Raw genomic sequence first — 15767 nt, forward strand, 5'->3', positions numbered from 1 at the left:
CAAGAATGACACATCTACCAGAAAACAAACACTTTGAGCCCTGAAGATGATCTAAATAAAGATCGAAACGTTGGCACGATAAAGAAAATGTTTTTCTAAAAACCTACGTTACACCAGACCGCAACTCACGATCTCCAAATAATCATTTATCTTTATTGTAATAAAATATAATTATTTTTGTGTGAAATCAGTGCGAATAGTTTCATCTCAAACATTAAAATGTAGGCTTTGTTTTTCCATCGAGCCGTAGCGCCTTCAAATTTTCATTTTTTTTTCTTCATTTTATTGTGGAACCTTTGTTTATATAAGCAATAAGGGACATTGTATAATAATATTTATATTATATTATGTATATATACTATATACATTCCACTATACCACATCGTAATAAACCGCCTGCCTGGGCTGAGCAGAATATATATAAAAAAAATAATGCATATAAATGAGAAAGAAAAAGGAATGGTTACAGATGGAAAATAACTTTAAACTAAGGGAACAAATACTTAACTGAAACTAGATCGAAGCGACCAGGCAACCGAGCATTACCAATGAGGAAGCTACAATTTATTATAGTAGGTAATAAGGAAAATAATGCAGTTTTCATGTTTTCTTTCAATTACCCCTTATAATGCATTGAGCATCAAAAATTGTCATATCAATCTGATTGGTTGAAGCGCCGAACACGTCGGGAATGGAGAGAACCACGGGCAGTCTCACTCAGATGTTTCCTGAGGTCGGAAGATTCTTGATTGGAAGAAATTTGCGGAATTGAGCCATTGACTGAATTCATCGTCTTCTCAGGCTACAGTTTGTCGACTTCGCATCATATCTTTTTTTCAACGCCAGTGAGCCTTTGTTTTATTTTTTTATTTTTATTAATGAATGAGTTTGGTGGTTTATTTCTTAGTTAGCGCTCATCACTGTAAGATAGAAGTCCCGGGTTCGAATGCAGGGCCGCCGACATCGGACATACTTTTTTCAAAAACACCGGCACCCCGAGGGCTGATATAACCTCTGATGTTGCGAACCCTCGTAAAAAAATAAATAATAATCATAAATAAAAATAAATAAACACTCAGAATTCAATTTGGAGGATATAGTGAAGTTGCCATCACGTTTGGAGAAGTATTGAGAGAGTGATGGAGGGTATTTTAATTAATTAAAAATGCTTAAAATAATTTATTTGTTTTTATTTCATAACCATATTTTCCGGACAATCCAATAGTTACACAGATTCTATCGGCTCGAAAGTTTTTGAACGATCTGGAAAATTTACTTTGATATTTGTAATAAACCAAATACACATTTCCACATCCAGAACAAAGTTGAACGTCCTTTACACAAACGTCACGGGACTCACTGTACAGCACGACAAATAAAGAGTGCATTGAATGTACATACCACCGCACTAAATAAACCGATGGAAGTAAACGTTATTAGGACAAATAGGAAATATGTTCTTAACGAAACGTTTTGATTTAGTTAATTTGATTTAAAACATTTCGTATTAGAACATTATTTTTCATCGATCAACCAGCTGATAACCTTGATGAGAAGCTGACGTGGGCCCCGCATATTGATCAAACAATCAAAAAACTTAGATATCGGATAAAGCAATTAAAGTTCCTTATTTCTGAAAATTCAAAACTACCACTTCACTTAAAGCGCCTGATACATATTGTAGTTAAACGCCCAATATGAGCATATGGATGTGAGATCTGGGGTTCTGCGTCACGGACCCTATCCAAAGGATACAAACAATTCAAAGTCGAGTGCTCCGCATAATAACAGGCGCCCCCTGATATGTAAGAAATGCCATACTGCACAAGGATCTTGAAATACCATCACTTGCTGATATCATAAAAGAACGCTATCAAAAACTCCACGATTTAATGTGCACGCATGAAAACACGACCCCAAGAGCAGCAGCCAATAACATACCCCCTCCAAAACAGCAGTGAAGACTAAAACGGAAACATCAGCGATTCCCTACGGTATGAAGTTCAGCTGGAGTGACGAAACACACCATTTTCAGTGCTGCATTGGCAGATTGTCATGAACGTTACAAAATTTTTAAAAAAACCATATATCGTATTGTTTGATTACTATTTATTATGAATACAGATTTTGAGGACAGCCAATGGGCTGATCCCTCATAGCAAGTGTCATGTTGTATTGTAGTGGTGTAAAGTTAGCGAAACTGTATTTGACAGAAATGTTAAATAAAGTTTACCTTATAAATTTAAAATCAGTTCCAGATCCTCTCTCTTACTCTCTCTCAAAAAAAATTACCTACCAATGTAATGATATGTACACTGTGGCCAAGTCCAGAGAAGACTCATAAGAATAGATAAAATTTCCAGACTCCTTCCCAAAAAAGTAAAAATGTCAACCTATCAAAGTGGGGATATCTGTATTGTGGCCAACCTAACATCACTACTACTTTTATGAGCAACACTGCTATTATTTTTAATTGTTAATTCTTGGCGAGTTTCTGAATAAGGATTAAAACATCAGGCCCATGTTTGCTCACACTGGAAAGGTGGGTGAAGGGAAGGTAAAGAACTCACACGAAAAGAAAAAAAAAGTCCAGACTCCTCATTGCTCATTCAGAAACCCCTTTTCACGGTTAGGGTTTTGTTGTATACATTTTTGTTCTCTTCAGCATCGTGGACGTCGTCTTGCTAAAGACACTAAAATCAAATACGAACAAGTTAACGTCAATTCTAAGGTCGAAATAAACTGAGGCCTGTTTACTAAGCCAGTGTTGTCAAGTTAGAATTAAGGAGAAGGATTTTTAAACATTTAGTTTCTTAATAAATAGGTGTTTTCGTTTAATCAGCTGGCCCAGATCATGGACGTGTCTAAAATTTATTATTTATATTTTTCGTTTTCATTAAATATGATTTATAAAAAAAATATATTCACTCACATGGGCCGTTTGGGGTCACCAAAACCACCCGTTCAAATCGAGCAATTGAACGCGCAAAAATTTGAACGTAAAATATTGAAATGAAAGATTTTTTTTACGAGGGATCGCAACAGTAGTGGTCATGTCATATCCTATCATATCATTTACCTCGGGGTGCCGGTGTTTTTGAAAAAAGCCCATTTGTAAGTATGTCGGGTTCAAATGCAGGGCCGCTGGATTTGAACCCGGGAACCTTTAACTTACTGTGATGAGCGTCGTGTCAACGCCTGAACCGTAATTTTTATTAAATCGATGCATGCGCGTGACTTCTTCCCGAATTTAGAACTACCTTAAAGCGGGACAAGTTTTAAGAAATTTGCAATTTTCAGATTGTTCCCTTTACAGTACCAAACTTACAGTACCAAATATCACCTTTCTACCTATGCGGCTGGTAACTTTGATGATGAGACTAACCCCATCCGGCCATCCCTAAAGCGACACTAATTTGAGAAAATTTCCGTATTCAGATTTTTCCATTTAATTACAATATAAGCCCTATCGTACTACCAAATTTCACCGTTCTACCTATACGGGAAGTGCCTTATACGACAATTTAATTAAAGTGGCACTAATTTTGAGAAAATCGCAATTTTCAGATTCTTACCTTTACTTATAATATAAGAACTATATTTGTAGCAAATATCACATTTCCACTTATATGCCTTATAATTTTGATGATGAGACTACCCCCTCATCCCTTAAAACGACTTTAATTTTGGAAAACTTGCAATTTTCAGATTTTTCCCTTTACTTGCTATATAAACCCTACCCTTTTACCGGATTTCACGTTTTTAGCTATTCGGGAAGTGCATTATAATTTTGATGATCATTGAGTCAGTCAGTAACAAAAATGCAAAGTTTGAAATTCTCCCCTTTCGAACAGGCTTAATATTAAATTGCTCAAATTTTTGCTGGATGTTTGATTGCGTCCTTCGCGTCTACTCGAATTTTTTGTGTGGTAGAAAGTCCTACAACCAACTATAATGTCCTTAAGTATTCCTATTTTTTTTCGATGTCGTGTATAAAAGTGGTCAATCAACCCCCTTAAACGATTTATTCAACACAACGCGGCTGGCAAAACTAAACTATGTAAAATCTATATTCTAAACTAAAGTTTCATTTAAATAGTATGATTTCCTCGTGGGGTGAAAACCCCATTAGCTTTTCGAATCATTTTGGTCTGTAAGGCGCATTTCGGCATTTTCATTGGTGTGTAAATTTTTTGTCGTATTGTAAAGCTGGATCCAGACATGCGCGCCGAACATTTGCAAAGTCTCGAGATGCTCGTCTTAGCAATTACCAAATAGCGTGCCTACGATTACAAGCATGCCTTACTACTAACTTACTAACAATCGTAATGGAAATCAGTGAAGCTGTAGTAACCGTTTTATGTAGTGGCTAGAAACTCAGTCACAGAGTACTTTTGCCCCACCTCATCTTACTTTCGATCCGTTTCCACGCATAGAAAACCTCATGCCGATTTTTGTACTTAGGAAGAAAAGCGTTCCAAATTTTTGGTTCAGATCGAGGAACGCCCAAGACTGTTAAATTGGGAACATAAATAACGTTGTTCTTTCGATACTATACTAGTTAGTAATATTTTATTATTAAGAAATAAATAGAAGTAAATAATAACTGTGGATTCCCGATTGTGTGAATACTTTGAGTGGCTACTTCACGAATAGCGTACAAGAAAATCGACAATTATTGTTGCCCGGCGTATAACCGAGTATCCTTCCCACTAGTCGGGATTCAGCGAACCTTTGCTTGGCATTCGGCAAATCTCGCATGTCTGGAGGCACCTTAAGAAAAAGAAACCGACACCCATATGACCCACCAAATCGGCGAGGATAGGCAGACCGTCAGCCTTCAGGATGTCCGTTGCGATAAAACATCGTGTACAAATAAACGAGAAAGATCAGTCGAAGTTTGAGCCCGAAAAAAGGGGTTCACCCCGTTCCGTCGGGCTCTCGGGGCGAAATACCTGCCGGCACCCCAGAAGGGCTCCTTCTTCCTTCAATCACCCCTAATGGTGGTGAGTGTCGGTGGTGGCGCGTCGCGGGAGCCGGAGTGGGGATTCTACGGAGTGGGGCGCCTCTATAGAACCCCCCGGCCGCCCTTTCTCCAGCCAGTCTCTAACTGTGCTCCGCCTGATGCCTTCGTCGATGACGTCTCCGAAGATCGCGTCGTCGGCCCTGGACATGGAATCGCCTGTGGACGTTTTCGCCTGCACCAGGTCAGAGCAAAATCCCGTTTCCACGCAAAACCGATAAATCGTCGTCATCCTCCGTTTTCATCCTCGTCACCACTCCGCGGCACTAACGCAATCTGTCGAATGCCTTCTATAGTATTATCTCTGATAATTTTTTATGAATTTCTCCAGTGTGTAGTTTAGCCGGTTGCCCTTTCCAAAAATCGCGAATTTAACGCTTAATGTGGCATATAGCGGGTGTTCTAATTTTTTTATTTAAACCCGATAGCTTTTAATAATGTAGTTAGTAGCGTGTTGAACGCTGCATGACTTGACCTGACTGCTGTATGTAAAAATGCTTATGCATTCCTCTTTCAAAGTGATACGTGTAGTCAAAACTTGGCCAATTTACAGAATTTTAAGAAATCCTGTTCACACAGTATTTGAAATTATAGCAAAAAAGGGACATCAAAGTCTTGATTGAGATGAGAAGTTGGTGTCCGAGTGGATCGAAGTCACGATAGCTCAAGTTGTCGTATTGAGCGGAAGGTCGTAGGTTCGAATCCTCCTCGTGACGCTAATTTTTTTATTTCAACCAAGACCTTAGATAAAAAGTATAATTAATTAAAAGTTTTAAGAAATAACGATATCTATACCGAAGTCGATATATGTACATATTTGGATAGTTGCTTCTCGTTTGTAAATTCTTTGCTTAAGAAAAACAGTTTGACATAAGTTCTTTGTTTATCATGTTAAAATTCATCGATTGATGATGGACCGAGTTAGGAAAAAACGGTTTTCGTCCAAATACTGTAGTCCACTTGTAAAGAATGGTTCTACTCACAAAATTGTTAGCAATCATTGTAATGTATAATTACTCTTGTAATTCTTCAACCTGATGATAAGCATTTAATGCTCGAAATTGTGAGTAGTACCATACTTCACAAAAAGTGAATCGACATACTCATCCCACCTCAATTATTTCTAAGACTGCGGTTATCAGCTTTTTCTCTTAGTCGTTCAGATCGACAAGATGTTTTCATTCTATTTTACGATTTATTACACTTTGTATATAACGTACTGGATCTCAATATTCTGATTTCAATTGTTTGTATGATGCGCGCGTATGTGTAAGATTACGAATGGCTTTGGCCGTATGCTGAGAGGGGGGGATTGGGTCGGCGACCTTTCCCGATGAAAGGCGGGCGTCCTAGTCGACTGGAGCCTTCCCTGGAGAATTTCCAGAAATCAAGCCTCAGCTCTCTTTTGAAATTGTAGAAAGTTTTGTCGATTCGACGCGTTTTTTTAGACTGCTGTTGACATTTGAAATGATTGATAAAGATGGCATATACTGTGGAAGACCAACCAATCGGTATCAAGAAAAAAAAGGCGAATTTCGTTGGTTCCATCCACCCCTACAGTAAATAATAATAAGTTTAGCAGATTGTCTTTTTGTTGAAGAAAGGATTGTTGAATCCTAAAATCGAGCATGTAAGGATGTGATTGATCATTGGAACAAAAGTCCATTTTCAATCAGGCACTACTATTTCTTTTCCAGGGGTACTTTTTTTAACTTTCTTTTACTAAATTTTTTCTAAAAACAAAAATAAAGAACGAAGACCTCTTTTGAAACGATCACACGAAGATAATATATGTATGAGCTGCTTAAGAAGTTTCGTATTGGTATTTATCGGGCAGTGGCACATTCATACATTTGTGTCTTTTCCCTGTGCTTTTTAAAACCTGGTCTTTTTAAAGCGTGATATTTTGTGTGGTGATTTTAACGCCGTACGACGTGTGACGCACCGTTTCAATATTCAATTTCCGGGATAAAAAAATCCACCTGACTCGACGAAAACGGCACAAAGGGCGAAAGTGAAAAGTGAAGGGCCGCCAGATTGGCAGATGCCTTTGCATTTTCCCTCTGTGCCTGTGGATGCCCTCAAGGGGTGTAGTTCGGGCGGGAACGGGTCGAGCCCTTTGCGGGGGGTTGGAGGGGCGATGGTTCAGCCCTCATCTTTTGTTGGTCTGTGTGCCCTCGACTGCCCAGCTACCAACATCCTCTGTGCTAGTCTGATTCAACCGGCAAAATGTTCATCCAGGATGTTTATTTTCCCGAAATGTGAGTTTCCTTTTGCCTTACTTCTAGAATTATATTAACAGTCCGAACGTTTAATTGCTAGCGATTTTAATTATCTACCCCATTTGAATTGTTTTTAACGATTTATGTTTCGAAACTGTATATTTTTATCATCATATTGAAGTGAATTTTTGAAAGAGGAGTAGGGTTTTGATTACCTATCATATGATGTTCCACAATTTCAAAATCCTGAAATCCATAAACACTAACTAGGTCATTCTTTCATTTATCATGTACATAATAACCTAACATCTCAGAGTTGTTTGGGATGTTTTAATAATTGACTAAAATAGTTATCGGTTGTAACCAGTAGCTATTGTTGCAGGCTATTGTCGAGTGGACTGAGGGTTAGCACTCCGCCGAGTATCCGTCCTGTTTCGAGGAGGCTTCAACTCGTCCCGGATGAAAACAATCCTCCTTCTCCGCCGTGCAATGTGAGTAACAGGTGTCAGTCGAGAACACCGTTGGATGACCACGACGCCAACTCGCAGGATAGCGGCTGTGCGATGTCCTTCTCGAGCGATGATTCCCAAGGTTTCAAGTTTGCTGAACCTTGTGGATTCGCTCCAAAAAGGTTGAACAGTATGGAGTCTCCGAGGAGGAATTTTCAGTTTTATTCGTTTTCGTCGACGTCATCTGATAATTCAAATTCTTACGATGATTGTTTTTTTGATAATGCCTCTGTGCTGCCAGAAGCAGACCAAGAGGAGAATACGGGGCTGCCAGAAGGGATGGGGATTCTCCTCAACGGTAGGATACTCAGCGAGTACAGTCCTAGAAAACAACTGGGGGACGGCAATACACCTAAGAGGAAAGTACGTGCAGTTTCCATGCGAGATGAAATTAAAAGGCCACTATCAGATTTTTCCAAATATGAAACCTCTCCACAAAAGCTTCGTTTGAAAAGGTTAAAATCCCAGAAAGAAGACATTCCAGAAAACAAAGGAACTCTCTTCGAGTATGGTTTCTGGAAGTATGCAGCACCTGAACCTGAAAAGAGTGAACTTGTGGACAGAAGAAAGTCAGAAAATGAGCTAAACATCAAAATGGCACTGCAAAGATGTAAGTATTTCATTTTATAAATATTTATAAGTGTAATGCTTTTGTTATTTATTCTTTCAACATAAAAATTGAATTTACAGCCACTCAAGAAGATCTTATCGGAAATTTTTCCAAACCCTTTGCCTTACCACTCACTCCGGGAAAACACCAGGATCTCAAGTCGATCACGTGTGAGACACTGGCTCATCTCATAAATGGCAAGTACGAAGACACTGTCGCCTCCTTCAAAATTATAGACTGCAGATACCCCTACGAGTATGAAGGTGGCCACATCAAAGGCGCCATTAACCTGTACACCTGTGATCATATCTCCAAAGAATTGCTGCAATGTAAAGAAAAACCAAGGGAGACGTCACAGACTACAAAACGAGATATACTTGTTTTCCATTGTGAATTCTCCTCAGAGAGAGGACCTTTTCTGTAAGTGTACTCTTTTTATTTATAATCAAAAATCTATTAATTTAAATTTACAATCTATACAGTAAAGACAATATAGATGACAAATGTAATGTATGTAGTATGTAAATTTTAATTTAAAAAGTATACATACTAATCAATTTAACACTAATTTTAGATTTGTTATGTAAGCACTTTTCTTCACCTCTGTCTCATATAAAATCGTATAATACAGTATGTTTATTTAGACAAATTTGTTCAATCATGACAAGGCAAATTGGAGAGAATAAGTTATTACTGTTGATCACAATTAATTGCATATTGTCTGAACTGTGTTTAAAGTGATGAATAAATAGAGCCAATCCAATGAAATTAGCTGTGATTAATTTCAAGTTATCTGACAATAAAAAATACTAAAAAGATATTTAATTGTATAAGCAAAATTGTGATGTTGTATGTATTTGTAGGTCTCGCTTTCTTAGGAAAGAGGACAGGGCCGGTAACGATTACCCTAACTTGCACTACCCTGAGATGTATTTGCTGCATGGTGGCTACTCGGAGTTCTACAGGCATTACAATGAAATGTGTGAGCCACGGTCTTACAGGACGATGCAAGACCCAGCTCATCAGACGGAGTTCAAGCACTTTAAGGCCAAGTCCAAATCGTGGGCGCCGGGGAGTCACAAGAAACACACGATACGCTCGCTGGCCAGACTGGGCTTCTGAACGAAAGTGGAGGCTTCAATTGCTGTTTTTCTAGTCGTGCTAGACTCTCCCCCTTGAGAAAGCCCTTGCAATTTTAGCCGATTGGTCACCCACCCCTTCCCAAACAAGTTGCAATCAATGTTACCTCATCCGCAATAACTATTTGAGGTTTTTAGCAAACCCGTTAAAATGTTAATGGAAAACCTCATCGGTTTTCTATGTTCTTTTTTAAATATTTTTTGAAAAGAAAAACATTAGAAAATTGTTATTGCTTTATTTTACGCTTTTATATTTATTATGAGTAAGTGTCAGCTATCCACAGCTGAAAAATAAATATATTTCTATTTATAAGTAATTTAATTTCAAAATTTCATCTAATATTTATACTTACACTGATATAATTTTATCATTTGCAATTGAAATTCCTATTTTTTATTCACTGGTACTTTAATTTAAATGTCACACCTTATAATTATAAACACTTGTACAATTATGTTTATTTACTGTGATTAATGACATTTCCTTTTTATATTTTCATCACCCCATCCCCACACGGAAAACATGAAATCAATTTGTAAACTCGAAATTGATTTTTAAATTTCAGTTTTTAAACTGTTTATTTTTTATTTTTTAAACCAATATAAAAAGAGACTTAATTTGTAAAAATAGAGTAAATAAAAATTTAATAAAATGTAAAAAAATTGTTCTTAAGATGTAAAAATATAAATAAAATGTTGAATATTAAAATTTTTTAAAAGTTTGTTTTATTTTTAGAAATTTTTTTTACTGATTGTGGTGCTGAATAATCGTGATTTTCTACTATAAAATGTCCTAGCGCGATTGGAATTATTTAGGTTGAAAATTTTGAAAGAGGAAAAATAGGGCAATAATTGTGGTAGTTGAAATACCTGCCTTTCTCATAATATAAAACTTTTCACTTGTATTATACAAAAAGTGAATGAATTCTTTTTTCATTACATAAAACATGACTGTTTTGTAAACAGACCCATAGTCTGATTTTCTTTGACAGATATCTGAATAGTGCTGTTAGACTTCTCTGTCATCCACATTTTATGACACTTTGCCCACTTTCAAATTTGACAAAAACTAAGTGTTGATAAATTATTTTTACTGAAAAGATAACTGTTAAAGTTAATAAACAAAATCCCTAACATTCCTCCTACTCTTTACTGGACTCTCAATTGAGTGGAGTTTCTGAGATAGTTGACTTGGAAGTAACTTCAAGTAAGTTCATTTTTTCTGCGTGTTAATTTAGTTCTGGCCAATATAAGCTTGGGGGTTCCTCTACAGGAATAAATCAGGCTTCCTGAATATTTTTGTATTGAAACATTTATATTTTGGGCTGGTTCAGAGCATACTTGAGTAGTGTAGCTTGGTGAACTGACTACTTGGTGTGCAGAGGGAATTTATTGAATACCTAATTTACTAGTTAGGACTTCAATGGGGTAATAATGAGTAAGCTGAATGGTTGAAACTGTGCAGAATGTTCTCCCTTCAGGATTGCTCTTTGTTGATGGGGATTTGTTTCTTGGTGCTAAACGGACGTTACTCCTGTCTATGACTTCTCAGTCAGATAAAGCGTGGAACAAACACCCAACACAAATCCAATGTCAAATTTTCCATAAGATTGTATTACCCCCGTGCACGTCTGCCTAATGCCATGCAACGCTACCCTACTCTACGCTATGCGTTGTAACAAGTTCCCCACTGTCCAATTTTTTGTCGTCTTGCGTCGAGTACAATCGAAGAGAAAAGAACTGAATACTCATATTTTTATTTCAAACTATATGTATTTTCATCGTTATATTATTTAAAACATGCATTTTTTAATGTAAACCAAGTTAAACAGTTCATGAGTTTTTATAAAAATTATTTAATTGTAATGATTTGGCAGAAAATTTATCAAAACACTGGAATACCACTTATTGATAGAATGAATTTAACTGACCATTTATTAAATGGTTTTGCTCATAAAATTTCACTATCAATTTATTACATGGTTTTGCTCATTAAATTTCACTAACAATTTATTACATAACTTTGTTCATAAAATTTACTACATGATTTTGTTCATAAAATTTAACTAACAATTTATTACATGTTTTTGCTCCTAAAATTTAACTAACAATTTATTAAGTAACTTTGCTCATAAAATTTGACTAACAATTTATTACATGGTTTTGTTCATAAAATTTAACTAACAATTTATTACATGTTTTTGCTCCTAAAATTTAACTAACAATTTATTAAGTAACTTTGCTCATAAAATTTGACTAACAATTTATTACATGGTTTTGTTCATAAAATTTAACTAACAATTTATTAAGTAACTTTGCTCATAAAATTTAGCTAACAATTTATTACATGGTTTTGCTCATAAAATTTAACTAAAATTTATCACATGGTTTTGCTCATAAAATTTTAACTATTTATTACATGGTTTTGCTCGTAAAATTTAACTAACAATTTATTACATGGTTTCTCTCATAAAATTTAACTAACAATTTGTTATGTGACTGCTCATAAAATTCAACTGACAATTTATTACATGGTTTTGCTCACAACAATGCATTAAGATCAAAGAGGTGATGCGTTGTGTTTGTAATCATTGTCATACAGATCTGTGATACACATAGTGTGACTATCTGTGGGGTGTGCTTGATGTTGAACAGATGTGCACATCCTACCAAAACGAGACAAGGCATCGGGTCACGCGGCAATGCGTTGCATTAGGTGTGTTCCATGCTTCAATCTCCATGCCCCAATTCACGGTTGTCACCAGCAACACAGTTTTTACACCCAGTTTCATAGAACTAATATCAGGAAATTTGGTGCAATGACTTACCTTCAAAAGGCCTTAGTGAAATCTATGACATACATAATTTGGATATATTTGGAACCTCTTTTAATGTATTCAAGAAAGGAATACATAAATGCCTGTCATGGTTGTAATTAGTTTATTGATTATGTTACTCTGAAAACGAATTGTATTTCTTAATTTTAAATATTGTAATGACTGTACTGATTAGGTCATCCCCCTGTCACGGGCTAAAACAAATAAATAAAAAAACAAGGGGGATGAAATTGTCACCGCTATTGCCATGGGATTTTAATATTTTAAAATTTGTAGTAATTTAATTCAATTATACAGACAGTTGACTTTGTACGCCAAATTTTTACAATTTACAATACAAAAGTAAAAAAGAAAAAGTTTAATACAATGCCATCTAATAACGAATAATAATTCAAGGTGTATTATTGCATAAAAAATAATTTATATATAATTGCAATTATCATTTCTTAATAATACTTTATAATTTTATATTTTATCGGTTATTAATTTATAGGAATTTACTCAAATTCTTGTCAACTATTTATAAACCTTTGTGTGAACCTTTTCATAATATATATGTAAATAGAGTTATTGGACTACAGTATCATAGTAGAGTGTAATCTGTTATCTTTTTTAGGCCCGTATTTTTTTAAAAATCTTTATGGCATTTATCAAAATTGTTTGATTAATTTGTCTTTATTTTTCATAATTCCCGATATTTTAGAACGAAACACCTCCATTTCACTTGTGAGACAACCTCTAGATTCAATTCGAGAAATCACTGAGGATGTCGGATTATTTTTCAGATATTTTTAAGTTCATTTATAGTTTTTAAAAAAGTATTAGCTTTGTAACACAGTGTTGTCCAGGGGGATACTAAAAAGTTATTTAACACTTATTAAATTCATTTATCTCGACTAAAAACCTGAATTAATTGTATGTTATTTAACACATTTTGAGTAAACATATTGCTATTGCTAGATATATAAATGAAATGAACATAATTGAATGTTTAATATCAATGATTGTATTTAGTCATGATAGATATTTACATATGCAATATTATTTTTGTTTTTGATTACATTGTATTAAATTGTAAATATTGTTGTATTCAGTGTTAAATTCATTGTAATACTCTCGGATACATAATGTTTTTGGTGATTCCAGTTGGCATATATACAAACAATAAATCCCTTAGTTTCCTGGAGCATGCAACATATAATTGTCAATGAGAAAACCATGGATTGTCCAAATTCAATCCACATAATAGCAATAATTGACCTTTTAATTTGTTTATCATTATTCCAAAAGTCAGTATAATTGGAAAGTGCATTGTTTGAATAGGAATGGCACTTCTTGTGATATAATTGGTGTATGTTGTAATTACCACATACTTACCTTTTAATTTTAGTAAGAATGTTAATATTATTCTATGAATAATGTTTTCATTTTGGTGATATTTTAAACATCAAAATGCAATTCTTCAGCCGAGAGTCAAAAAGTCAGAATGCAACATTAAACATTATTAGTTACACTTACAAAACACTTCACTTCATATGCAAAATCATCTTTAGTTTTACCAATTGATTTAATCGATTCATTTGCATGTGTGACTGCCTATTGTCATGTTGTTCATTTCGATCAAATAGGGCAAATATTGTCTTAATTCTCTAATTCTTATTCGTCTTGCTTCATTTCATGTTTCATGATGTTGTGATGATTCAGTAGCATGTGATTGTGACATATGAAATATATTTTGTTCATTTCATTGTTCTGTTCCTTCTTCTGTTTTATTTTGTCTTTCATCTCGAATTCTCTTGGTAATATTTGTGCAATGACCAATATTTTGTGGTATTTTGAAACAACAACAAAATGCAATTCCAATAGCAATTCTACATCAGAAGTGTCAAAAAGACAGAATGTAAGATAATAAAGATAAATATAATTAATTCATAATATAGCAAAATCATCTCAATCAATTAGAAAACATCGAAAAACTTTGAATTTTATAAAAGTCAAAATGTTAATAAATCCAATTGCCAAAACAACAGCAAGTATCACATTTAATGAACTGAGTCTTTGGCAATGTTGGGGCTGAGTCAGTCTTGAAAGAAATTTGAGATTGCCTGTAAAAAAAAAAAAAAAAAATATATGTCAACCTGTAGATTTAAGATTGTTTTGTCCTGATGATGAACTGAAAATAAGTCGAACATTTGGCAGTAACAACTGAATTTGCTTTCTTTTTCAAGACCGTGCCTTTATCCAGAATTTTTGTGAAAAAAAAGGATATTTCTAATACTAAATAAAGAATATCAAACTTGTTCTGATTGCTTAGGATATAATTATAATAAATCAATGGTTATGTTTATTTCTATGCTCTGTAAATAGTTTATAGTTATTATTTTTCTTTGAATCATTTCCAACTATGCAAATAACTTTCTCAACTAATTTTCCTGTTTTAATGATGTAGTTTATACAAATTAAAAATTTGAGTTTTAGATTTTTTAAATGGACAAATTTGAATTTTTAATTACAAAATGTATCATATATTTATTTGAGAGTGCATTAGAGCCCTGTCAGACATTGAAGAAAATAACAAAATTACTCCCGTCTGGATGCCAGGACACACAGGGCAGAGGGGCAACGAAGAGGCTGATAAATTGGCCAAGGAAGGAAAGTTCAATGGGGACACCTGGCCCTGAACCCTGTGGCTTACCAAGCTGTCAAAAACGCGAATCCTTTAGACAGTGGATTAATAATAAGTACTCCGCTAAATGGGAATGTATCCCGGGACATGCGACATCGAGAGGCATGCGAAAAAGTTTATCAAAGGATCTTCCAGAAACCAATGGCAGAACTACTAAATCTAGGACGTGCTAGGACCAGGATAATAGTTGGACTGCTAACTGGACATTGCAGACTCCGGAGGCATAATCTATACATATAAACTCGGGGAGGCAGAAACAATCCTGTGCAGATATTGCCAAGAAGAAGAAGAAACAGCGGAACACGTCCTCTGTTGGTGTGAAGGCTTAGGTAGGCTGAGATTCCTAATCCTGTAATCCTGGAAGAGGAAGAGGAAAAAAACACGAAAGTCACAAGTATGAAAATGCCTATTAAATAAATAAATTATGAGCGTAATTTATGACCGGTCCATCCCTTCGAAGGGGTGGAATCATATCGGAACGAACAACTCGCCCCTTCTGCAAGTGTGGCTCCAGGATCTGCCCCATTATCTACAGAAATCAAATCTCAAAAGACGAACAGCAAAGTCCAAACTGGATTCGCAAATGAGGAACGAGGGGCGCCCACACGAGCCGTGAATTTCTTAATGTCTACTTACATTCGTCTTTTTTCACAGAAAGGTATTCAATTGACATTTATATAATTGAGAAAACCAGAATTCACAATTGGCCGCTTACAGTCGAATCGAGAGCATTAATTCTAG

The 15767-nt window shown here is 35.2% G+C and overlaps 1 protein-coding gene across 3 annotated transcripts in view; it reads left to right on the plus strand.

The window, feature by feature from the left end:
* LOC106673069 (M-phase inducer phosphatase-like) overlaps nucleotides 1-9731 on the plus strand; it is a 124416-nt gene extending 114685 nt beyond the window's left edge. Inside the window, exons 1-4 of one of the 3 annotated variants that reach the window (XM_014405009.2) lie at nucleotides 5099-5207; nucleotides 7628-8364; nucleotides 8445-8784; nucleotides 9228-9731. In XM_014405009.2, the coding sequence (XP_014260495.1) occupies nucleotides 5125-5207; nucleotides 7628-8364; nucleotides 8445-8784; nucleotides 9228-9486 (1419 nt within the window). In that variant the 5' untranslated portion in view covers nucleotides 5099-5124 and the 3' untranslated portion in view covers nucleotides 9487-9731. Of the gene's footprint in view, nucleotides 1-5098; nucleotides 5208-6989; nucleotides 7285-7627; nucleotides 8365-8444; nucleotides 8785-9227 lie in introns of those variants that run through there. The other 2 variants (XM_014405010.2, XM_014405008.2) reach the window with 2 other exon arrangements.
* The last annotated feature ends 6036 nt before the right edge of the window (nucleotides 9732-15767 follow it).

This window comes from Cimex lectularius, unplaced genomic scaffold (assembly GCF_000648675.2).
Source record: "Cimex lectularius strain Harlan isolate CLEC.00 unplaced genomic scaffold, Clec_2.1 scaffold99, whole genome shotgun sequence".
Classification (NCBI taxonomy): Eukaryota; Metazoa; Arthropoda; class Insecta; order Hemiptera; family Cimicidae; genus Cimex; species Cimex lectularius.